The 27035-nt window shown below is 46.4% G+C and overlaps 2 protein-coding genes across 5 annotated transcripts in view; one reads left to right on the forward strand and one right to left on the reverse strand.

Annotated features, from left to right (window-relative positions):
• LOC143522123 (alpha-1,6-mannosylglycoprotein 6-beta-N-acetylglucosaminyltransferase B-like) overlaps positions 1–27035 on the reverse strand; it is a 105581-nt gene that overhangs the window by 75214 nt on the left and 3332 nt on the right. Inside the window, exon 3 of the mRNA XM_077015852.1 lies at positions 5052–5196. Within this exon, the coding sequence (XP_076871967.1) occupies positions 5052–5196 (145 nt within the window). The remainder of the gene's footprint in view (positions 1–5051; positions 5197–27035) is intronic.
• Positions 1950–16073, forward strand: LOC143522124 (uncharacterized). 4 transcript variants are annotated; one of them, XM_077015855.1, is made up of 5 exons: positions 1950–2170; positions 9286–9347; positions 12665–12776; positions 13661–13772; positions 14596–16073. In XM_077015855.1, exons 1-4 carry the CDS (start codon positions 2135–2137, stop codon positions 13760–13762), a joined length of 312 nt encoding a protein of 103 aa, XP_076871970.1. In that variant the 5' UTR covers positions 1950–2134; the 3' UTR covers positions 13763–13772; positions 14596–16073. The 4 variants fall into 4 exon arrangements, with proteins under 4 accessions (XP_076871970.1, XP_076871969.1, XP_076871971.1 ...); XM_077015854.1 differs by having other exon boundaries at positions 13661–16073; XM_077015856.1 differs by having other exon boundaries at positions 13695–16073.

The following is a 27035-nucleotide window of genomic DNA, read 5'->3' on the forward strand; positions in this document are numbered from 1 at the left end:
GGGTGTTTTCCCCGACAGATAAATACACACAGACACAAATGAGCACCATCTAAATCAATAATATCAAAATAGTGGCTTAGGTTGAGTAACAAGTGATGATTGACAACAGAGATGATTGACAAGTGAAACTGGATGGCTGAGATACTACAAGATATCAAAATATTGCTTTTGAAATTTGAATGAGTGAACTGGAAATGGTTATGCTAAAAAAAAGCAATTGGGCAGAGTAAAGGTAAGATGTGTTACTGGTGATTTGAAAGATCTAGTGGCTGAACAGAGTAGAAGAGAGTAAAGTAATTTGTGATTTGGTACTTACTTGGTACATTGGTACAGAACAAGGAGAAGACAGCACATCGAGATAGACTTACTCAGGAGTTAAGATCACTTAGAAAGCACTGGAGCCGAGTATGAGGAAAGAGTTTAGAAGCAGGATGGTGATCGTGCGGAGAGCAGATGTCTTAAGGAAGAGAGAGGAAAAGAAAGTGTTCCAGGCCAGCATTCTTTATGGATCCATTATGTCGGTTTAGACCTTTTTTACTAAAGAGAAATGTGTAGGCTACAAGTTGTGAAGGACTTAGAGAAGCATTTTTACAGTGTGTATTCTGAAGGACAAAGGAACTGGATCTCTGTCTACAGTTGATCCCCTAATGGGTGACACACAGTGGTGAACGGGTGTTAGCCCACCTAAGTGGACAGCAGACCGCTATATGATGTGTCGTGCAAAGACACACAAAGAATAGGGTTCTGCATTGTGTGTATAAAAGCACACCTGATGTTGTGAAGATTTTATGGAAGATGATGGTCATAATGCGAAATAAATGAATTAAATCAAAAGAGTGAAGAGCAGGGAGTATTCTTATATAAAAACAGAAGGACACCAGGAATATTGAGCAGTTTCAACCTAAAAGCCATTAATGTGAAGGTAAGAATTTCTTTCGTGCGATCGCAGCTGTCTACATGTTTGAAAGTAAATCAGTTAATTGATACATTACTATGAAGGCTGGAATATTGCAGGTTGTTTGGAGCATAACAGCACGATCTGGCATTAGAGGGGAGGAGCCTATATGTGGATATGACTACATGTGGATATATCTTGATGCTGCATAATCTTTTATGGGCAGCATTTGGGATCTTATAGATTCTAAATAGGACTCTGAAGCTGTTTAATGCTTATTGTGAAGATATTCAGTTATGTTTTAATACAGGACAGCATGTTACATCCTGGCAGTGATTGTAAATTAGTATAATAGCTGGTCATGCTATTTCAACAATAGCGTTTCCAGTGGTAATGGAAGTGATGGAGTTTATGATTGGTTGTAGGTGGGGAGAGGCTGTAGGATTCCTCCAATCAGGGCTGCATACATGACAATGCAACTATTCTGCAATTTAGTCAGAAGTTTCCAGAAAAAAGTTAAATGATAATCTAAGGTGGACAAAAATGTAGGTTAAACCCAATATGTCTAGAACTTTGTCAGTTGTGATAGGAAAACTTGTGAAAAACAGGATCCATGGCTTAAATTCAGAGAACCAGGGGAATACCTGCCAAGCGTTACGGGTGATGGGTGTGAGTGGCATGACATTTTTTGCTTGGAGAAACTCACAATGTCCTTCCAACTTTGCAAAATGTTGGATAGCGGTGAGGTGAAGATACTAGTAATTTTATGCAACAGCTGAGACACTGAGGCATATTTTATCGGCATACGACGTTGTTTTGTTACAGAGATACAGCACTTGGAAGCACAACGAAGCACAACGAAGCGCTTAGCAGCTGGGACACTGAAGCATATTTTAGCATGTTTATTCAATAATAAAGTGCGTAGAGGTTAACTCTGTGCCCATTAGTGTCAGGAGTGGAGCTATTAGGTTTCTGCATGGGGGCGAAGAGTGAGCGCACGCTATAAATATCGCTAGATGGTTTGTGTGAGCGTGGCGAGTACGAGACTGGATACTGGAGGTGGATGAAGAGAACTAAAGATCCCAGTGTGTTAACTACGTTGTGGCCAGACATGCTGTTGTACTCAGAAAGAAAACAGATTTATGTTTATGTAGTTAACAATTCCATTCGGGGGTGCAGTTGAAGTTTTTGAAAAGAAGAAACCGACAATTGCAGCCTTGGTGACTGGGGTAAATCAAGATGGCTGACAGGCTGGTCTACACTAGGTCAGTAGAGGTAGGTGCTAGGGCATTTGTAACCAGGTGTGCCGCATCTTTGCCTGTGAAATTTGGTTTTAGAGGCTGAATGCTCAGGTAGCTGTGAAGCAATTATCAGAAGTAGCTGAAAGGGTTATCGGCTGTGGGTAAGGAACTGCAGCATAGCGACCGAGAGGCGGAGGTCTGTCAGAACTTACAGGGCTGGGCAGATAAGCAGACTGTCACAGTGTGTTATTGTCATGTGTTGAATGGTAAATCGAGCTGGAACTGGAACCAGCATGCATTCATGGTGGGAACGGCCTTTGTCACTGTGGTCGCCAATATGAATAGGGGGTGTTTGGTGTTGTAGTGGGTAAAATCCATATGGAAATGTAGTGGGGCTGCACGTGGCCTCATGGCCTGTAGGGGGTGTAGTGTGCACTTCACAGTTTAAGGACAGATTGTCTGCACAGTAGTGGCACAGTGGGAAATTATAGGGAGGCCAAGTCAGTATGTGCTGCTGTTGTAATACATATTCCATATTAATCTAGAGTCACCGGGCCTCTGCACTAATAGTGTCAGTGAAGCTGGCCTTAGTCACCACAGAGACCAGTGTTTGTTTACATCACTGATGCGTTGTTGTTTAGTGAGTTTGGAAGTGAGTTGGGTCTGAGATACCAGTTCTTGATCCTATATGAAACCCAAATAGATCACTGCAGGATATTTGACATCTTAGCCTGTGAATAATTACAGGTAGATAGGTTTATAACATGAAAGATCAGCTACATTTTTACTAGAGGTGTCAATTCCAGGTTCAGAGATTAAAAGTCCTCACCAGGATTTGCTCAGGCTTCCTGGATTGTGTTGATTCCACTAATTTTACCTGGATTGCTAATTAGAAAATCTAGCAAGCTTGAGCAAAATCCTGGTGAGGACTTTTAATCTCTGAACCTGGAATTGACACCACTAATCTTTACATATTAACATTTCTCAAACACTGCAGTAAACCAACTTGGGGGGGGGGGGGGGGGGGGGGGGGGACTGTTATATTTAGCATTTTTATCTTTATGAGTAAGATTTAAAATGTTTTTTTTTCATGTTTCACTACCTCCCTGATGCTGAAATGCACATAAAGAAGTGTTTCATGTTTATTGTTATCTGTGACTATAACTAATAATTGCAAAGAACAAAGTGGATATTTTGTCACTCTTTACAGCAGATTAGCTAGCAAGACAGCAGGCCTCTATTAACTGTGGCATTTTTCTCAGTAGTTAGACACTGTAAACCCTTCTAATAACTTTAGAGATTTCCAAGAGATTCAGATGCCATACTGTTGGTGAAAGAGTCCAGGACGCTGTGCAGTAGGTGGTGTCTGCTAACCTTGCCTGGCTGTTTTGATCATTTTTACAAGCAGGATATTTAGGGACTAATTTGTAGCTGAAATGAAGGATTGGCTTGTTGCTGTTGTTGTTTGCAGTCACTTTATGTCCACAGTGACAGAGCACAACCATCCCTCTCTCACTTCCCATCATCCTTCACTCTCTCTTTCTGGCAAATCCCCGCCCTCTCTCCTCCCCCTTGCCACGCCCCCCCCCCCCCCCCATCCACACTCACACTTCACTGTGGACTGTGCGATCGTATGACGAATGTGTGTCCACGCTGCCTCAGGCGTAGAACGAAACCCGCCTGCAAAAGCATGCAACGAGGAAGAAAAAAAAACAGCCAAAGGTCACAAATGAGCCGCTGTAGAGGTGCGACCTGATCCGTGCGACCTCATCCGCCATCTTGCCTTTCCTCCACATATATAACACAAAAAACCTGATTATATTTCCTGGGTTTTTCACCAGTATAAACGTGCCCTTTCCATTATGCCCTTTAACAGCAGTTAAACGAGGCGCGTTATATCGCCTGAGGTGAAACCGAAAACGTCTCTTGCGTGCGCGGTAACTCCCTTTCGTCCCTTTCGAGGCCACTTCGGATTCAGCATTCATTAACAGGTAACGGAGGCGTGGCCAAACACAGGTACCACGCTGCTTCAATTGTGCAAATTTCGTAAGACGGGAGTATGGAGGGTTGCTCCCATTACTTAGGCCAGACTGCTTGGGAGTCAGGTCACACGACGTCAATCAGTGGCTCCATCAACCAGTGCGGGGGAGGAACGGACTGAGGCCTCTCAAACACAAACCAAGCGCTGCTGAGAACTAATTCTGACTGATGAAGCAGGGGAGGGGAAAAAAGCAGCAAAGAAAAAGGGGGAGACGCACATGCAGAGCAGGAAGGGCCACTAGCCAACCACCAGCAACTCATAAACCTGCTCGCAAATGAGTTACATTAGCACACAAAGTACAACCCAGATTGGCTATTTGCTAAATAAAACATTTTCAGCATAAATAATCTATTCAGTGTGGCCAACTCGGAAACCATCCATTTCCCATACAGCTCAGGCATTTAGAATGGCTGTTTTAAACACAGCAAGATCTCTGGCAAAAGTTTATGCATTAATGCAGTGCCATTGTTACTCTCAGATGCATAAATGCAACATTAACATAAAGAGCACACAATGCTTTCAAAAAGATGTCTCTGCCATGTTTATTAAGACCTAGCATGATGCAGAGATGCTTCCTCTGTCACACCTGGCTTAAACCATCACAGGCAGGCAGAGGTCCTGATTGGCCAGATCAGAACGGGGAGGCGGCTGGACGTCGAGGAGCGAGGCTAGTCTTGCCAGCAGGCACAACTTTGAGAAGGTCACAGATTCACTTCAGAAGACACTGGCCCAAGATTCTGTAGAAACTGCTGAACCGGTTTCTGTTTTCAATGTTTAAAGAAACCCAATCCAGAGTGGCCGGGTCCAGCCATGGCCACCAGACCAGCCGGGGCTACCGGACCAGCCGGGTTCAGCCGCGGACCAGTGCGCGTACCTGTTAATTGCCGAGCTGAGCTCCTCCAGGCGACGAGAGTCATTAGCATTGTCCAGCTTTGAGAGACTGTCCATCCTCTTCAGAATGACCTCCAGCATGTCACTAATCTTCCTCAGGACACTGCGGGATTCAATGCCTCCCAGCACTGTACACAAAACACACACACACAGCTTCATATGCATCTGTAAACATGTACATGTCAATTTCTATTATTCTTTTGGGCATGATTATAATTCGTCTAATTCGATCATAGTGTGTTGTGGCACTTTATAAGAGATCCTGGACAATCCAGAGAAGAAATATGTTTCTGGATAATTAATTATTAGTGAAGCATTGCTTAGAAATGCAATACTCAGTGATGGTGACAGACTCTTTACTAACACCCAGCTCATGAAACCAAAACACTGATGCTAGTGCTACTCAAACAAGTAATTACACATCTTAGTAAACATGTCTTTTATTCCAACCATGAATCTTACATCATTTATGCAAAAGGAGAGAAGGTCAGATTAAATAGAGAAGCTTTAAATATTTTAAGCATGGCATTTTCTGCGGCAATATTTAGTAAGGGGTTGGAGCTGAGATTGGTTTGGCGGAGGCTGCGCTCCAAACCGAGCAGTGGTGCGTGCGCTTCCCTTCTCCAACGTTTGCATGATTTTATTCCACTTGTTTCGCCCCCGTGGTCCCTTGGCGGCCGCAGCCTTGCCCGGGGTGCGGCGCTTTTGTTAGGCACTGGCCTAAATAAAAAGCACCTTAATGTCGCTGTGGCCCTCCCAGGCAAGACAGGAGGGTGTACAGGCGTGTGAGCACAGCCCTAACCTTTCATATCTAATAGAGTGCATCGCAGCTCAGATTATGAGGAGAGAGGGGAACAAATTATGTTGACACTCTCCTCTCTCACCAAGCCAGAGCCAATTACGTTAGTCCACGGAGAAAGCCGAGGGGATGTTATTGCACTCAAGTGCTAAATTAGCGCGAGACAGCCAGGCAGAGATCGAGAATGAGAGAGAGGGGGAGAGAGAGAGAGGGGGAGAGAGAGAGAGGGAGTGAAAGAGAGAGAACAGCAATGGAGATTGGGGACAGAAGCCAATGGAGGACAAGGACTAAACAGACAGAGGGAGGAGACACAGAAAGTGTGAGCGGGACATAGACAGAGAGAAGGAGCAGGACACACAGAGAGTGTGAGCGGGACACAGAGAGGAAGCGGGACACATAGACAAGAAGCGGGACACAGAGACCCATATCGCCATAATCTCACTTTCATTCTGGGCGTCTGTCATGACTGAAGGACGTCCCTCTCAATACACGGTGTCACATGATTAGCTCTTTAAACAGTGAGTTGAAAAGAAGCAGCAGATTGCGTCTGAATGGGATTACACAGGATAGGGATCTAACCAAGCGTGAGGCCGCACAGCGCCACCTTTCTCTTACCCTCCATTACTACATCTGCAGCTCCATGGAAATGGGGCCGTGGGTCCAGCATCAGAGAGTGAACCATATCGGACTGTGGATCAGCTCTACAGCCTTCTGCTCCCACATCCAGCACGTGTGTCAAAGCAAAAGGCACGTGGAACGAGGCTGCAGATTCAGAACTATATCACACTTTATTTGGGCTGGAAGTGACGGCTAACTGCCAGAGAGTCTGCAACGGATTTGGACTCTGGATTGGCTGAATACTGGGACGGATGAATGAATGGCGGAGCTGTGATGACTAAGTCAATGGGAAGATGGCGTGTATCCAACACATTTCCGCTGCCTATACAAGTGTGATGAGTCATCTTCTTTAAGCGGGTGCAAAATTTATATTTGGCCTAGTGACACTCTGTGTTCGCGCGTGTGCGGGTGTGTGCGTAAGTCCTGCGCGGACAGCCGAGGGATGATGGGTAGTGAGGATGACAGCGGCAGGCTACTGGCTCTGCTCAACACACGGGACAGATCACGGGAGCTACGGCTCTGAGACGGACTCGATTACTCCGGAGACAGAGCAGAAAGACCTGAGCTGATCACACGGCGGAGAGAGAGAGGAAGACAGGAGAACAGGATGAGGGGATGAGAGAGTGTGGAGATAAACAGGGAGAGTGGAAGAACAGAAAAAGGAAGGAAAACATTTGCCTTCTTTCAATCAGTGAGGACACCAGAAAAAGATAAATACTAAATAAACAGCAGAGAGAGAGAGAGAGAGAGAGACAAAGGGGAAGAGATAAGGAGTTGAACATAATGGAGCCTCCACTTCTGCCAAATCCACTATCACTCTGGCTCCGCCCTAGCCCCGCCCCAGCCCCGCCCCCTCTTTATTTCTTACACTTGTGTCTCATCAGTTACATCATCTCCACCTATGTGTGTATATATAGCCCGTCTGCCCCCACACCTTCATAAAGCATTGCATGTGTCTTTACTGCTTTGTGTCTCACTTCCTCCATGTTTCTGCTTTTGGTAACTTGTTTCTCGATGTAGTGCGGGAGCTGCCCACGTGAGTGCTGTCAGCCAATGGGGCGTTAACCTCTGCTCCTCATCGTGACTGCTATTAAAAAAAAAAAGTATAAACATACATGTTTACATCTCCTAGCCTCTGTGAACCGTGACCAAGGGGTGGGGTGAGAGGAGTTGTGTGCGAAGCCTCGGTTGAATATGAAAACGAGGAAAACGCTGCTGCAGAGGTCACGACCTCAACCAGGGTCTTAGCGGGGTCATGACCCTTGGGAAACGATGCGGCATCATTTGCTTATTGATTTACGGATGTTTACGGCGAGCGTGCAGCTGCAGGCGGGAGTATGGCACGCGTGCGAGGGTTAAGAGTGTTGCAATGGTGACAGACTGCCAGATGCTCGTGAAGACACGCGCGTTTCCAGACGTGCAAATGCTTGAAGAAACGGCCTCATTTGCACATCAGACTGATTGCGGAGAACACCGCCTGCTTGTCGCAAAGGCAACTGGATGCTTCTGGGGTGTGTGTGTGTGTGTGTGTGTGTGTGTGTGTGTGTGTGTGTGTGTGTGTGTGTGTGTGTGTGTGTGTGTGTGTGTGATGGAGATGACTGCTGTGGCTACAGCACTGTAGCTGCTCTTGTGCTAGGCTAACTGACGACCTCCAGCAGAGGCGTATTGAACTGAGATTTTGACACTTGACCCTTAAATGATGCTTTCATGGACAATCACAGAATCAACTGACTCACACTGCCACAGTTCCACTCGTTAGGACATAAACACTGCCAATTGTGGAAGCACGTTGGAGTTTGTAACATTGATATAGTCTAGTATAGCATAATCATATCAAAGAACCACTAACATCTCACTAGCACATGGTGATGTTATAGGCAGCACAACAAACACCTCTGCAGACAGCCCGGTGGGTGGACAGGTCAACACTGTTATGGGTCATGCTGTAATATTCATGACTCAAAAGCTTGAGACTCTCTTCAAAAGCAGTGACATTTATTCACAGTGGAGATGTTTCTGAAGGGATCAGGTGTGTCACACCGGGGACATCCGTGTAGATCACAGTGTCAAACATTTTACTAGTGAAAATAAACGCATTCAAACAAACAGATGGCATAATACGTATTAGTGTGAAAGGTGGAAGGACAGCCAAAGGTCGGATCAGGTCATGACACAACCTTTAAAAAATTCCAAGTCTGCTATAAAGCTCTGTTGCCCTCACCCAGATTATTGGCTCCAAAACAAGACCTTTCTGAATCCAAACACAAGCCTAAGAGCTCTGAAAACAAAACTACTGTTCAAACTGCTAGCCTGGTTTGTGTGTGTGTGTGTGTGTGTGTGTGTGTGTGTGTGTGTGTGTGTGTGTGTGTGTGTGCACGTGTGTGTGTGTGTGTGTGTGTACGTGTGTGTGTGTGTGTGTGTGTGTGTGTGTGTGTGTGTGTGTGTGCTACATGCCCTCCACAATACAGCGACCGATAGATCAGGGAGTCAGTGGAGGACATGCTTATCTGCTATTCTGCCATATCTCAGAGACAGAGAGAAAGAGGGAGAGAAAAGAGGGAGAGAAAAGAGAGGAAGAGCCCAAACAAAAATGAGAGAGAGCGAGAAAGTGAGAGAGCAAAAGAACACATTACTATCCATCTGAGTTTGTTCAACACTCCTTCGCCTGTTATGCCTGATACATTCCACAAGGAACTGATGGAGAGATAGAGGGGTGGAGGGTGGAGGGTGAGAGAGAAAGAGCGAGGGAGCGAGACAGATGAATGGCACATAATTCAAAATGATCTTCTCTTCTCTACAGTACTCTCCACCTTTCAGAAATCATCTCCACGTTTACCACATCTGTTCTGCCAAGAGTGACAGGTAAACATGACACACACACGCACACACACACACACACGCACACACACACACACACACACACACACACACACACAAATAGGCACATTAAGTCTCATTCTGTCTCTCCTACTCTCAAACTTTCTTTTCTTTACCTCTTCCACTAAATCTCTCACACATAATCACATAACCACAGTGTCTACAGATCTGTGGCTGCATAGGAATGATTTTGTTTGTGGAATTTCACCAGAATAAGACGTAAAGTCCAACATTTACATCTGCAGACGCGTCTCTGCTCAACAATCACACTAGATGTTACTCCACCACACACAGATACTCCACCACACGCAGTTACTCCACCACACACAGTTACTCCACCACACACAGTTACTCCACCACACACAGCTACTCCACCAAACACAGCTACTCCACCAAACACAGCTACTCCACCACACGCAGATACTCCACCACACGCAGATACTTCACCACACGCAGATACTTCACCACACGCAGATACTCCACCACACGCAGATACTTCACCAAACACAGATACTCCACCACACGCAGCTACTCCACCAAACACAGTTACTCCACCAACACACGCAGCTACTCCACCACACGCAGCTACTCCACCACACGCAGATACTCCACCAAACACAGTTACTCCACCACCACACGCAGATACTCCACCACCACATGCAGATACTCCACCACACACAGATACTCCACCACACACAGATACTCCACCACACACAGTTACTCCAACACACACAGATACTCCACCCTACACAACGCATCATTCAGAGTCAGCAAAGATGCCAGGTGTCAAACCAGGAAGTGTTTGAGAGATGCCCCACAATGCACCAGTCAGGTTGCTTAAAAATCTTGCGTCATGGAGTCATTCTTGTTGTGGAAAAACACGATTTATGCAGAAGGAGAGAAAATGCTGACCTGGCAGAGTCTCACGTGGCAGAGCTGCACGCAGCAGCAGGCCGCTGGCGTTCACGGGTCACACGTTTAGGCAGCTCGTCTAGCATTCAGGACTTGTAAACGTGAGACGTTCGGGTGGCGGGATGAGAGCATGCTAATGTCACAGTGACATGACAAAGAGCTGAACGGGCAGTGTGTCCACAGGACAGGAACAAGTAAGGAGCTTGGACAACACTGCTCAGCCACGTGGTACGACCACAAGACCCCATGTGACTCTTTCAGAGACTCAGAAAACTGCACCTCGAGGTTTTATTATTTCATTTTACAGCCCAGTAAAAATTCAAAGAACCACAGCAGCCACAATAAAACATACATTTATTGTACGTAAAAATGTACAAGATTCTGCACCACGCTCTCTGTGGGTAGACTCAGAGTCGTTCTGGAGGCAACCAGGGAAGGATATCGGCAGGTCCTGACTGGCACTTAAACAGACAGCCTCTCCTCCGACATCAGGAACATGACCAGGCACATTAGCACTCAGTGGTTATGGGGATTAACAGTCCTCTGGGAGTTAGCTGTTAGCACACCGTCACACACAGTGGGTGAGCTGGTCAAAGACAGTTTCGGTTCACCTGAAGGGGCAGTACCTCAAGATTCCAATTCAGGAAGTACGGCCCTTTAACAACAAACTAGAAATGGACAGCTAAGGTCTTTATCATTCAGCCAGGGCAGGCGAGATAGTGAATTTGCTTCGTGGCAAATACCTTGTCAGCTGTTGAGGTGTAAAGTGCCTGAATGAAAAGCTAAATTAATGGCCTGTCATGTTTTGGTTTAAATGCTGAACCTGCAGTCAGTTCATGCGGAAAAGTCAGACCTTCTTAATAGAGAACATTTTGTTAATGTATATCAAAATGAGAAGCATGTGTTACAGCACGAATATGGTGTTTCAGATAATTCTGAGGAGATGAAGCAGTTTAATAGTAATCGTATTAATTTCTACTCTTTCTTAATTAGGCTCCTTATCCTATTAGTATTTTAAAAACTAACACACTGAATTTGAACTTGGAAAATACTGGCTTGCCTAATGCGAAACACCCCGAGGCTACGGCACTTAGAAGAACCGTCGCTGCCTTCAGCACAGATACGCTCGGCTACGTCGCGTATTAATTCGTTTAGTACAACGGCGCGGCTACATTTTGTGATGGGTCAGTCCGATCTCTCTTCTCATTCCTCGTGTGAAAAAGCCTTCCGAGGTTTTTAAAGTCTGCGAGGGGAGGGGAGGAGAGGAGAGGGCAGTCAGGGCCCCCTGCAGCAGTATCTGTCTAAGAACAGGGGCCCAAGAACAATGCAGCTACCCTGAAGAAGGAAGGAGACGAAACTCCAAAGCAGGTGTCACACACAACTCGGTGGAGCTCTGGACAGAAGGTGTTATTTCATATTTCTAGAGTTCAGTTTTTAGTTCAGTTTAATTCGATTATGCAGAAGAGCAAGTGCTGGTGTTTAAAAATCAAAAATATTGCCGTGTTCTCTGCACTTTTGCCCCAGTGTACAAAGGCAGGGACCCATAATAAACATCTCGGCGTGATTGCCGGCTTCCATGACATTTACAGCCTTCAGTAAGCACTCTGATCCAGACTGTGTGCACTCCCTAGGAACTCAACCAGCAACCCACATATTGCCAGCAGCATCATCATGCCCAGATGAGGAATATAAAATACTTTTCAACGTCCCATAGCAGCACAGGAAGGCACGATATGGTGAACATAACATATTGTGATGACTATGCCTATTCAACTAGGATTCTAAATACAAATAGCCTACCATATGACTACATATTGCAGCTATAACATTCTGTGCAATATATAAGCACACTGGTGAGTCCATGCTTAATGTTTACATTTGTGCCATCATGTAAATTCACCAAAACGTCACAGCATGCCTTTAAACAGTTATATTTAAGACACCTCATATACCTTCTGCAATATCAGTATCGCAAAGGTCAACATTGTGATCCCGATTTGTAAATGATGTATTGTCCCACCCCTGGGAGCAGAGAAGCATCAGAGCCTGTCTGGCCCCGAGTCTGTCAGTCTCACATGCCGTACGTGAACAGCCCATCCCCCGCCACCCCCTGCATATCTGTCTACATTTAAATTCATGAGTTGCAGAAGCACTGGGCCTGTGGACACCTCAAATGAGGTCATGGGTAATCCTATGCACCCTGAGCAGGGCAAGGGAGCAACACTGCATTATGGGAAATGAAGGGAGACCCACATAGTAGCGTTTTTTGGCTCCACGCATTTGATAGAGAGGGCGACGAAGCCATAGCTACACTTATCCATAACAGTCACACACCAAAATAGGGGGGTCACTACTCATGCTACAAGTATTCTACATCCTCCTCCCCCCAGATGGAAGAAACTATCCACCTTCATCAACAGGCCCCTGATCAAGGTCATTGGTGGTACATGTAGTTGTGAGAAGATGAAAACTACGTCGAGAGTGTTTCATACGAAGCCTCAGGTATGACAACACACACACAAATCTCGCCCACGCAAAGCCGCACGCAAACGAGCCTAAACGAAATCATCTCGCAGAACCAAGCAAGCACGTCGAAGCAATCTGCCGCTAGATTATGAAGCTTTAGCTTTGCTCGCCAAGGATGTCTGGCTACCAGAAAATGTAACTTTGAGCTGCAGCGGATACCGTGATGCGCGGACAGCCGCTTTAATACCGACCCCACGGAGGAACGGATATTTCAGAGCAATATCGGCTTCCTTCGAGCGACTTGGCGCCGGTTTTGTTTGAGGCAGCCGATCTCCAAACGGGGCATGTTTGACCGTGTGTCACGCTGTGGGGAGAGGATCGGAAGGACCTGACGGAAGTTCTATCACTGCATCCTCTGATATCTGATAAAGAAAAATGTTGGATGGCAAAGGGAGATTTTTCTGGTTGTTTTTTTCTGCTACTCCCCACAAGCGCACCACACACTTCAAGAGTCTTTGTCAGAAGAAGAAAAGATGCCGTCCACACCCGCTAACATTATCGACCCATTTTATGTACTACTGGAGATTACAACCGACTAGCGCTCTAGGTAACCATTTACCAAATGCACATGAATACCTGTTGGACTCCTGCCGTACAAGGCAGTGATTTCCCATAAAGACCCCCCCCCCCACCCACACACACACACACACACACACAAACGCCAGCCATCCCTCCACAAGCTCGGCTAATTGGAAAGTGCTTGTTCTAAGAATGGATGCAGTCTTGCTCTGCCTGGAACTCAGGGCTACATCACGGGCAAAACGCTGAAGTGTCAGACTCTCTCTCTCCTCTTCCTCCTCTCCCTCCTCTTCCTCCTCTCCCTCCCCTTCCTCCTCTTCCTCCTCTCCCTCCCTTTCCAGCTCCCCCATTGGTTGAGCTTTTATCTGCCTGCAGGAGCCTCGGCCGATGTCTGCAGCACTCTGAGTGTTTGTGCGCGCGACCACGAGGACATGAGGACATGATCAATTAACAGTGAGGTCCTGCTCCTCATCTTCACTGGGCTTCCCTCTCTGAAGGGAGGAGATGAAGAGGACATAGAGTGTGGGCTGTCATTTAAATCCTGCATCCTCAGAGGCAGCATTTCAATTAAAACATTTAATTTCTTAGTATCCACCCCACACACATACGCATGCATACACACACACACACACATACTCACAAGCGCATACACACACACACACACACACACACACACACACACACAGCTCTTTTTCTGTTCCAAGGTAGAGCCTCTCAAGCCAGTTCTTTGATTTCTTCGTCTGTGAAGTTAAACCTTGACACTACCTCCTCCATCTCTCTCTCTCTCTCTCTTTTTCTCTCTCTCCATCACCTAGTATTTCCCATTACACTCTCCTTGTTAATTTTAGACCGAGGTCCATGTGTTGAATATAACAGACCTTGGAATACAGAACAGAAGGCCTGTGTTTTGCTCTTCAGTACAACAATACCATATACTGATGAAGAAAATACATTATCTCAAAACATTTACATTCTTATGTTCCATACACTGGTATCAGTGCTGTTTTTTTTTAAAACACTGTATTTTATGAGGATGAGTTATTCACTTCAAAATGAACATACAACTATAGCACAACACAAACCAGCCTAGGGCAGCAAGTCAGAAGCCCACAGCTAGTCAGCAAGAGGTCAATAAATACTAAATGATTCTACATTGTTATGTCTCACTTCATTCTCATCCTCTCTCTCTCTCTCTCTCTCGCTCTCTCTCTCGCTCTCTCTCTCTCTCTCTCTCTCTCTCTCTCTCTCTCTCTCTCTCTCTCCCTCCCTCCCTCAGACTCTCCAACCAGGGCACCTCTCACCTCCTTTTCACATTCTCCTTTAACATGGGCACCACATTCTCGCCCCTCTCAGCCGCACAGTATGGAAGCAAGATGTCGGTCTTCAACAGATCAGACATACAGGAGGGCCGTCCGCTGTCAGCGGGTTGAGGGCCCAGGTTAGTCAGAACCTGGGCTGTTTACCCAGAGTTCCCTGGGAGGGAATCAAGATGCGATGTTGAGGTGTGGCCTTTGCCATTCATGACTGCATCAAGACAGGAAGGATTCTGCATGAAACGAAACGAAAGGGGGGAAGGCTCTCACGCTGTGGCATCTGGGAACCACAAATAAAGCCTGTGACTGTGAAAAAGATGTAGACAAACACACACACACACACACACACACAGTCACAGAAAGAGAGAGGGAAACCAAAGCTGTAACCAAACGGAGGACCTTCTGTGGTTCTAGTGAAGGACTCATCTAGGTGGCATCTGGCTGCTTGGATGTGTTCCTTGTTTAATTACCTCCTCCTGTCTCCTCCAGTTGGGCCCCTTTCTCTCCTTCTCTCTTTCACACTCGATAGCCACGTTTTCCCCCTTTAATCCCCACACCACTGGGAAGAGAAGGAGCCACGGGCCACCGCCGCGGATCCGCTGGGTCACCACCAGTGGGCGACGTAAGGAGGATCGCGATCGGCCAGTAGCTGCCAGTCAAGTGAAGAAACCTCCTCCAGGCTCGCCCACCCCACCTCCAGGGCCACCACGGCTCACACCCACCACTGTCCTCACACGGCTGACGTAACTCCCGGAGCACACGCTGGTTACACGGCGTGGGGAGTCAGCTGGGCGGCCCGCGCTGTTGATTCTGAGACTTCTGGGAAGACAAGTGTCTGTGTAAAATCCGAACCCCAAAAAGCTTCTCCACACCCTTCAAATCAAGGGCTTCCACGAAGATTCAAAATAGTCATAAGAAACAAATGAGTTGCTTCTTTTATATTAATTCTTTTATATTATTATTTTATGTTGCTCAGTAGTCATTAGACCGTGTTTGTAATGTCCAACACATATTTAGAACCAAAGTCTTTACACTTTAGAACCCTGCAGCTCCTCCATTTAGTTCAGAACATCATGCAAAGGTTAAACATTAATCTCTTTAAATTTTCGCTCTTAGATCGAAGATTTCGCCATGGTGGACACTCGCCAGCGCTCCTGCCCGCCTGGGAGAGCCGTAATTTTTACAGCCTCTGCCCTGTGTTCCGCTGGGGTCAAAATGAGCCCATATTTCTCCCACTTTGGGTTGATTTTTTTTTTTGCTTTCTGTTATCACAGCTCGTGGCAAAAACCTAGCGCTAAATGACGATTTTATCATTAAAGGAAAACTATGTAACATTTTCTCAGTCAGTACACTGGGCTGGTAGTCTGTTCAGATAAGAGTTGTTTCTATATAGTGCCTATATGTGACCTCTGTGACCCCACCACATGACAACTATGTCCTTTAAGAGTAATACAGACAATACTATTTTAAAGTAACATTATGTTAAACATAAGCATTAATAAACATTCTTGCAAATTGGTGTCATTTTCTGATTGTCTATATAAAAACTCATCAGAATGCGGGAGACAATGTCTTGTTACTCAACTCCAGCCTGATGCTGGTAAGTCTTCATGTCTTTCTGTGATTGCGGCAATCCTGAAGTTGAGAGACACATTCGCTCACTGTTCACGGGCTGCTTGTCCCTGCAGGAGAGGCGAAGCAGCAACACAAGTCCTGCTAATCTGCCCTTTGACCTCAGTCACATCTGTCTCCTCCAAACAGCAGCCTGTAATCTTCAGGATCTCATTAGACGCCTCACTCCAGCAAAGCTGACTCTCTCTCTCTCTCTGTCTCTCTCTCCCTCCCTTCCGGGCTAATGCAACTGCCTCTGTGATAGTTGCAATAGCCATGCCTGCTATGGATCCTGTCACAGGCAATGACACCGGACACTGAAATCTCTTTAGGGGTTCTTTATTTCCAGTAAATGATTTAGACGGATATATTTTGCCCTTTCTTTATCGGCCCACAACATATAAGATGAAACAAACAAGATTCAGTATATAGGCGGGAAAATAGAAATACATCAGGCCACCAAGCTTGATCCCAAGAGGGCAGATAAACTAGATAATGGGGGAAAATGGCTTTGCGTTGCACATTTTCAGTGTGGGCAATCGATAAACAAATGCCCTGTAAAATGAATTACGCAGCATCATACCACAGCCACACAGCCCCACCCCTTGTTAAGTGGCATTGGATAACACGCTTGGGGGCGTGTCCAGCTGTGAAGGTATCTTTGCCCAGCAGATGACTGACAGCAGCACACATACACCATTGGGCTATATCACTAGTCTTCAGTGCCTTATGCCTTGTGCTATGGTAACTCAGTGTTTTGAAAAGGATCTGACATTTTCATACTGACACTGCCTCATCTAAAGGTAACAGATGTAATAAGTTATTTCTATGTGAATTTTAAATTGTATTAAAGTGATATCACACTGTAGATATAAACACAATCACACTACAAAATGAGCTAATTTTACAAAATAAAAGTTGTACATAGATGCCAAATGACACTAAGACAGTAAGCAATTATAACACTGACGGAACATGAAAACATAAAACAGTGTCTTACAGTAGATCTAAAAAAAATCCTTCATATAAGAGAAAGTAAGAAAGAGCATTACAATCACACCCCAGTAATCAACCGTGAGGTTTTCTGAACTGTGTTTTGTAATTAAGGTTTTTCTGTGAAGTAAAAGGCGAGGAGAGGGGAGAGGAGAGACCTGCTCCCAGAGGAACTCCCACTCCAGTGTGGAGGAAAAGCTTATTTACTCTCCCCTCTCCCCTGCCCAGCGCCTTTGCTGAAATATTTATAGGCGAGCAGCCCAGCCCTGCCCTGATTATGGGACGTGCAGGGTGCCGGCAGCCTGCAGGAGAGAGAGGATGTCTGATATAGGTGGGGTGGGTCACATTGGGGAAAGAGGGTGAAAATGTGAGCGTGTGTGTGTGTGTGTGTGTGTGTGTGTGTGTGTGTGTGGATAAGAGAGAGGAAAGTGAAAGACATACAGAGGTGACTGTCAACAGAGTGTATTCTGTGTGCACTCAAGGTCTCTGGAATGTGCGTGTGTGTGTAGGTGTGTGTGTGTGTGTGTGTGCGCGTGTAGGTGTGTGTGTGCGTGTAGGTGTGTGTGTGTGTGTGTGTGTGTTTGATGTTACTTTTCCCCTTTACACCCACCACTCTGCGCTCAGATGCGATAGCATGTTACTCGCTAGCATGCTAATTGGTAATCCCTCCCAAGGCCAGCCAGTGATGACAAAAACCACGAGAACTCAATGAGACAGTCGTGAGACTGTCAGGAGATGACAGGGAGCCGTGCAAAACCGACCGAAGGCCAGACTGGATGAACACTCAGGAACACAAACAACTCGCTTTTCTGAGGAAATAGACATCGAACCTCAGCTGGAAGCCAAACTAAAAAACCCCACTGAGCCTCCACTACTGCTGAAGCTAGCAACTGAAGTCAACAGAGAAGGAAAATACAATGAAGAAAATAAGAAAGTACATGACCAGCAGAACCCTGCGCTGTATTAAATGCCTCCGTGCACAAACACACTGACGCGCATGTGTGTGCACATTCACACAAGCAAACAAGCAAACATACAATTCCAAGGGTACGGACTCCAAACTGATTGAATTTCATGTTTAGTCTACGGTGAGGAGAGCTCGTCTGTGTCTCAGGGAGCCAGAGTCTCTCATCGCCCATTATAGACGATTCTCCTCTTTCAAATTGTGTCACACTTTTTTTTCCCAGTTTTTTTTTTGTCTCTCATCTGGGCGCCAGACAGGAACGGTTATTAGGGAGTTTTTACACACTGCCATTTAAAGAATATATCTCCAATTTTCTTATTTCTAGTAAATAATATTACAAAATTGTATTCGCTTCCTACTAAGTTTTGTCTGATTATTCCCTGAGACAGACAGCAAATCGGAGCAGAACCCGGAGTCCTTCTGACCTGTCCCGACCCAGAACCACACTGAGTAAAGGGAACGTGGTTATATACTGAAAATGCAGGCGCGTCCCTCGATGTGTGAAGAGCCTCCATCTCTGAGCGGTGTGTAATTTGGGAGCCTGTGGAGGAATCACAGTAAATATTTGCAGTGATGAGGGAAATCTGGGCTAAGCCACTGGAGCAGAGCGGGATGTTTTTTCAAAAAGCTAGCGCTTAGCCACAACGAACGCCATCCTCGTGACAGCCCCAAAATCGATGGGCTATATCTCTCTCAAACAGAGTCGAACAGGATAAATCAAAGCTTTTTTTAAGCTCTCACATCTGTGGACATTGTGTGGATTTTGAAAGTCTATAAAGAATATGCGTAGGAGAGAAAACTATTATTTACAGATATATTTCAACATCATTATAAGCCCTAAACTCATTTCAAGGTTAGCTTGTTCACAGCACCTGCAAGACACAACACTTGTTTTGAAGCTTCTGTGTGTAAAGTCACTTGTGACACCATCAGCCATTTTGCAGTTTCTTAGTTTTGGGTCCTGGGCTCACTAGTTTGTTCAGGACTCCTCTACTCCAGTTTCCGAGCTTCTTTGTCCACTAGATAGATCACAAGATAGCTTAAGCTCCATCAGGATATTTAGCTACAATTTGGCACACTTAAAGCGCACGTGTTTATTGAAAGAAATGTGTTAGATATTGCCTATCCTCCTCTCTCTCTCTCTCTCTCTCTCTCTCTCTCTCTCTCTCTCTCTCTCTCTCTCTCTCTCTCTCTCACACACACACACACACACACACACACACACACACACAGAGGTGGGGACTCGAGTCACATGACTTGGACTCGAGTCAGACTCGAGTCATTAATATTAAGACTTTTGACTTGACTTGAAAAAATATTCAGAGACTTAGACTTGACTTGGACTTTTACACCAATAACTTGGGACTTGAATTGGACTTGAACCTGTTTACTTGCAAAGACTTGATTTTTTTTTACACCAAATCTAAATTTTAAAACGCATATTAATATTTATAAAGTGCGCCCCATTAATTTCATTTCCGTCCTTCTGACGCAGACCAGTCCTCTGCTTTTCCATACTCTGTACGTGTGTGTGCATGAGCTGCAGCACAACCAATCAAATGGGGGGTTGGCGAACGTAAATTTTTACCGGGCGGGGTGTAAAATGGACACAAATTAAGTATTATATCGCGATCGATCGATCGCCAGGGGTTGGTGCCAGAGCGAACTAGTAACTCATTGAATCATAGATGTGGATCAGAGGTAAATAAACTAGATTTTTTTCCGTCGTGAGAAATCGGACGTGTGGCGTGAGAGCGTGTGAAGACGGTCAAATGCATGTGTCTCACGCTCAATGCGTGAGAGTTGGCAACCCTGGGTTCTGTATCTGAACTCGGGGAAGAGAGCCTCTCTCTGTCACCATCATAATATCCAGTTCTATCTCAGCATGGATTGTGTATTTGAAGACATCTACGTCGAGAAAAAAATATATTGACAAAAGTGGAGCGAGTTTTCAGCTATGGGGACATCATTCATCGTGCACAAATGACATACAGACTTTTGGCCAGGAAATGCAATGCAGAATAGTTTACTGAAATGTCTAAAGTTGCAGATTCCTGTTAATTGTTCAGTTCTTATATTTGTTTGTCTTGTGTCACTCACACATGTTCTCCAAGAAACCAGATAAGAGAAGAGAGGGAAAATGCTGTTATGGTTCTTTGTATTGTACTGTGAAAATATCAGCACTTTTTATTTGAACATGGAGTTCTACTTATGACTTTTTCACAGAATATTTATTTCTGGAAAATTGTAGTTTAAAGTATGAATATTTTTGCAGCTAAGTTTAACAAATTGAACTGTGCAATAAAGAGGTGTAATTTTAATTTTTTTTAATACTTCGTGTTTTCAGTTGCACATGTTTTATCAAGATTTGAGGAGAATACAGATTTTAAAAAGAACGCATGTCTATTATTTACATTTAAAATATACCTGCAACATTGGTAAAAAAAAAAAAAAAAAAAAGACTCGAAAGGACTTGAAATTCCAAGTTTCAGACTTGGGACTTGACTTGACTGATGCCTGTCTTGACTCGAGACTTGACTTGACTTGAGTGTCTTTGCTTGAGACTTGACTCGGGACTTGAGGTATAAAGACTTGGACTTACTTGAGACTTGCAAAACACTGACTTGGTCCCACCTCTGACACACACACACACACACACACACAGAGAATCACCGGACACTCAGTGTATGTGGCTTCATGCTTGACTGTGACCCCACAGAACGGCTTCTGCACATTTATTCTTCCAGGTCATCCAATCTGTGAAAACATCAGGGCTGCACAATACACTGTGTAATTGTTCTCAAGATAAAGCCTCTTGCATAATAATAGCAATATGTAAACAACATTTTTTTTTCCAACTTTTTTATTGCGTGCTGTGAGCATCTGGATGTATCACAGCTGTGCCTGTTCTCTAACCAACAGCACTCTGCCTGAGGTCATAGGAGATTAAATACTCAGCTGAGTGAGACAAGTACAATGAGGAGAAAACTGACCCTGGGTCAGTGGTGCACTAGGCCTGCTACAGCGTTTTAGTGCTGTGACTCACCGCTGGTCCCCAAGTCATTTTACTGAGTAACATGGACTTACTGGTGAGCACATTGAGAATACCCTGAGATCATCTGTGACATTACATCATCTCTGACATTACATCATCTCTGACAAAACCCTGCTCACTCCTCCTGAACTTCGTCCTGTTCTACTGACCACTGACAGTCTGATCGATTCACACTGGTGAGTTACAATCTAATGCCAGGAGGCACCAGGCGGTCTCTGGTTTGATGTAGGCAACCCCAGTGTTCAACACCGCTGTATCATGCAGGGGTCAAGAGTCAAGAATCACATCGTGGCAGGTGGATCCATGATCAGAAATAGCAAAAAGGCTTGAGATCGGGAGAATTAAATCAAGTACAGTAACTGGCTGGGAGCTGCAGTAGATGAGCGTGGCTCCTCACTGCGGCTAGGCACTTGGGATAAGGAAGAGCCTTGAAAACAACTGAAAAGATACTGCTTATCTGTGGGTGGTGAAGGGGTGGAGCTAGTGGGCGCACCAGAGTGGGCGGAGCCTCCCATGAAAGAGGAGCCATGACCAAAACAGGACCAAAACTGCAACCACCTTCCATCCCCACTACAGGTTCAGTGACATTTTTCAAGGTAACCTAAACTTTCTCTGGCAACTCTTTTCCGTGATTGCTCTCAGATTCTCCACTTACATTCTCTCATCCTGACCGTGAAAACCTGGAACGTCCTCCTACAAGCTCAACAGTCCTTCCGTTACCTGACACAAAACCCTGTTGCACAGACCCACAGAGTCAAGGATGGAGCTTGTTGACAGAGAACATGAAAGCTCACTGCTGCCCCCTGGTGGTGTGGAGGGTGGGCACAGGGCTCCAGAGAAGATGGCTGCAGTGTGCGACGCGCCCTGTGCCATCATGGCTGCGGGGCACTGCCCTGGGGGACACCGTGCCACCTCACGTCTCATCACAGCAGTCACCGTTCCCCAAAATAGCAACGGCTCATCAAAGGCTCGTCGAGCGGCATTTCGGAGCCGCCTGCCAAAAATGCCTCTGGGACAATCAGAGCACTGCGAGTGTGCTGATCTCAGAAGGGTGTGTAGGGTGGGCAAAGGGCGCAGGAGGAAGGGAAGAGGGGGGAGTCAGAGGAATAGACAAAGAGACAGAGTGAGAGCTAGTGGAGAAGAGGGAGAGAAGGAAGAGAAAAATATAACCCTGTCAGCTGCCTCCTGAACTGAGAGTTTGGAATGCTAAGCAGCCTACAGTAGTGTTAGCGGACCACTTTTTTCATTTTTTAAGAGCTCCGTTTCCTCCAATTTTTTCCACATAAAATGAACTTCTCTGCCTCTTAGCAATCAGTGCATAGACACACAAACACAGACCACATTACTGTCACTTTCAAACAAAGGTTGTCTCTTCACATGCCCCCAAGCAAAAAAAAAACACACACTAAAGTTGGCCTGGGCAACATGCCAGCCCCTCAAGACTGCAATTATTGCTTGTTGCTTGGGGAGAAGCACTGAACGCCTTCTTGGGGGCTTTTAAAATGGTGCTGCAAGTTGGGGTCTGTTCACTAAGCTCAGAACACTATCAAAGGGACACGGGGACACATGCCGAGATGATGCATTTCTCCTGAACCAGGAGAACACGCACACACAATCACACACCCACGCGCACAGAGTAGCCCGTCTTACGGAGTGAGGGGGGGGGGGGGGGGGGGGGGGTCAAGCAGCCACTAAACACCATCGTGCGGGAGGAACCTCGTTTGCACATCGTCACCGCTGCACCCAGGCGGCTCGTAGCCGCAATAATGATGGTAGCAGCCAAAGGTGGATATTCGTGGAGTGGCTGCGAAATTGAGATGGTAGCAGTGGAGGCACCTGAATTCCAAGTGTGAGCCCTGGATAAACAACTCATTCCCAGAAGAGGCTCGCCAGATCCTCCAGTATCCCTATATATATCCTGAAGCACATTCATTTTCCTAAATGGAAGCAGGGCATGGAGATCTGTCCTGTGTCTGCTATCCCTCAGCTGGGAGCTATCAGGTGAGTATCTACAGATGTCCGGAGCAGGCCTCAGAACGGACACGGTGCCAGGGGCCAGTCTCAGCATGGACACACTGACAGGGACAAGTCTCTACATGGACACAGTGCAGGCCACTGCGATCGCAGAGGGGACAGGCATACACAACTAGTCCGAGTTTTACACACACAAGCATTTATGCTAATCATTTTCATATTAGAGAGGGTAATTTTCTAACCTTCACATCAGAATATAGTAATATGAATGGCTATTATTATATAGTAATACGAATGGCTATTATCAGTAGCCTTGTCAACACTGCCAATTATATCTTTACAACTTTAATTGCTGTAACTGGTAAAGGTGTGTGTGTGTGTGTGTGTGAATCAGTTTGTTTTGGGAAGTGTATCTGATTTTCTGTTTTAAAATTTAAAAACGTCCCTGTACACACACACACACACACACACACACACACACACACACGATTGGTCCTTTCTCTTTATTCACTGCTGAGCTGTCTCGGACACAAAGTTGATGGCAAAAGCGGTTTGTAAATGTTCAGTAGGGACAAGGCTGTGGGGAAGAAACTGTCACTTTATTATAACCTACAATCTACAGTTTACACACTGCAGGAAAACAAGCTGTTTGGGGCCCAGCCAGGGGGGCGTCTGACCAGCTCTGTACGCCTTTGCATTTGTGCTCTTTGTTTCAAAACCGCTGGGCGTAAATCACTATTTAGCAGTGTGTGCTGTCAAACGAACTATAATGTGTATGTGTTCATGTAAGGGCACGTGTGTGTGTGTGTGTGTGTGTGTGTGTGTGTGTGTGTGTGTGTGTGTGCACATGCATGCATAAATAGCAATATGCCACTTTGTCACTAAATTTGCATATGCAGCTGCTGACAGTACGTGAAGCGTAAAGGCAGGATGCACATCTGAACACCCGTGCGGTGAGCGGCGAGGCGGTCCGCACGCAGGCGTGCCCTAGGGGGCGTGGCCTCACGCTCCAGCGGCCGCTGGGGGGCGTGGCCTCACGCTCCAGCTGCCGCCACACGCATTACAAGCGGCATGATCACAGGGCCAGATGGAATAGCCCAGGAACTCCAGCACCACACGAGACATCCCTCCCGTTCTGGGTCATTAGGCGTGTTGTTGACGTCAATTATTCAAAGAAGGACGCGTAAGCACGTGTGCGCACACACACACACACACACACACAGAATGATGCAAACTTTTACATGCACACAATGAAACAGAAGGAACAGCCTTCTCTTGCAAGACAGGGGTCCCTGCACACACACGTACACACACACACGCATGCACAAACACACTGAGAGAAGAGTGTGCGTCTTGGGACACTCAGACTCTACAGTAGTTAATGAGCTCAGACCAGATGTCTCCTCAGGCTGCATCACATGTGCAGTTAATTAATCACGTTACACACACACACACATACACACATGCAGAAACACTGATATATCTCTCTCTCTCTCTCTCTCTCTAACAAACAAATACACATGTGCACACATAGATGCATTAACACATACATAGCAACACATATGCACCATAGCACCCTTAAAAACAGGCACCCTTAAAGGTAGACACCCTTAAAGGTAGACACGCTCTCAAATACACATCCAAAGTACACAAATAAAATGAAACGAAAATCGATTGATGTTCAAGAAACACAACTGCATGTCCATGTAATATTTGCACTACTATAAGAATACAGTAATAGCAACATGTGTATCTCACGACCGAGCGGACCACATTCCTGGGTTTCTTCTCAACTTACGGCCAGAAGTGCAATAACTAGCTCCACATGGCAGGGGCAAAACACAGCTGATGAAGAAAACCACAATCACACTCACACCACACACACACACACCACACCACACACAGACACAGACACACACAAAGTAAGAATCCTGGGGTGAAAACTGATTGATGATGATGGGCACTGACTAAACAAACACAAAAACCCCCCCACACACAGATCCCACACCCACACACACACACACACACACACACACACACAGACCCCAGGGCTCAGCCCAGCAGATGATGGACCACAGACACCAGAAGTGGGATGGTGTCAGCAGGTGAAGTCCTGTGCAGCCCATCTGATAATGAGATTTCCTCCATAAAGACGCAGATCACCCCAAGCCTGTCACCTCCTCACCTGCCCCACCCCTCGTCTCCTCCCGCCTCCTCACCCGCCCCACCCCTCGTCTCCTCCCGCCTCCTCACCCGCCCCACCCCTCGTCTCCTCCTCACCCGCCCCACCCCTCGTCTCCTCCTCACCCGCCCCACCCCTCGTCTCCTCCTCACCCGCCCCACCCCTCGTCTCCTCCCGCCTCCTCACCCGCCCCACCCCTCGTCTCCTCCTCACCCGCCCCACCCCTCGTCTCCTCCTCACCCGCCCCACCCCTCGTCTCCTCCTCACCCGCCCCACCCCTCGTCTCCTCCCGCCTCCTCACCCGCCCCACCCCTCGTCTCCTCCCGCCTCCTCACCCCTCGTCTCCTCCCACATCCTCACCCGCCCCACCCCTCGTCTCCTCCCACCTCCTCACCCGCCCCACCCCTCGTCTCCTCCCACCTCCTCACCTGCCCCACCCCTCGTCCCCAATAATGCAATTCTTTAAAATATTACGCTGCAAATGGTTTGCATTCATCTACCTGCTGGCATGAGGAACGGCCTCTACATTTGAATTCAATCTCCTGGTGTTCAGCTGAACCTAAATAGGCTCTGTAGGTGTTAATTCAGAGCTCAGCGCGTAAAGCCAACACGGGGAGTGTTTGATATGTGGAGTGTATGAATCCTGCGCAGACTGAGGGTGTGTTGGTGTTTTATACCTTCATCCATCCATTTCAGACGCACAGTTTTCATATAAGAGGAGACGTCTAAGCCAGTTCCTATTTCCTCCCTTAGAATTAAATCCAGAAGATTCGCTTTACGGGGAAATAAGTATTCCGCCATGCTACACTAATAACACACCCACATCCATGTTTGTGGGACGCTGGTGACGCAGTGTTGGGTTACGCCGACACGAGTCTTGGAAAATCCTGCATGGTGAGTGTCATTGCAGCCCGAGATGGATCTGCTGTCTATCAGCTGGTGAGGATGAAGGCAGTATGTCTGCTCACATCACACAACACTGGCACTCTGAGATCACAGCTTTCTGCAGAGACGTTGTCACGTACCAGCCGCCCGAGCTCCCAAATGCTTAATATTAAGAACGTATTCAACGAAATGCCACTATACACAAAACACCACAAGCTGTCATTGAACCAAAGATTTTTCCCCTCAAGCAACTTACACTGGCTACACTTACAGCCTTTGGCAGACACTTTTATTCAAAGTGACTTACATATTTATCAGCATGTCAGTAAATGTCCTTTCTGGGACTCAAACCCAGGCCTGTGGGGTTGCCAGCACCATGGTGCAGGCTTCATGCTTTACCAGTTGACTCACAGGAATTAGCTCCTTTTCTGCTATGGCACACGTCACCGAGACCGAGCGGCCAACGACTACAACGGCGATAGTCATCAGCTGGGAATGAACCCACGACCTTCTGAGTAACAGTCGTGTTCACCTAGCACACAAAGGACCACAAAGAGCTCAAGGGCTACAGTTCTTTTGCTGTCACTATCACTGAACGTTCACTATAGAGAGCGAGAGAGCCCTCAAATTCACACCACAAAAGAGGAGGAGGACATTTCAGCCTCCACACAAAAAATCCAATCGGCCGATACTTAACAAGGTCTGGAGCCTGAGTAGAATGGGTCGCATTATAAACCAG

The sequence above is a fragment of the Brachyhypopomus gauderio genome, chromosome 8 (genome assembly GCF_052324685.1).
Source record: "Brachyhypopomus gauderio isolate BG-103 chromosome 8, BGAUD_0.2, whole genome shotgun sequence".
Taxonomy (NCBI): Eukaryota; Metazoa; Chordata; class Actinopteri; order Gymnotiformes; family Hypopomidae; genus Brachyhypopomus; species Brachyhypopomus gauderio.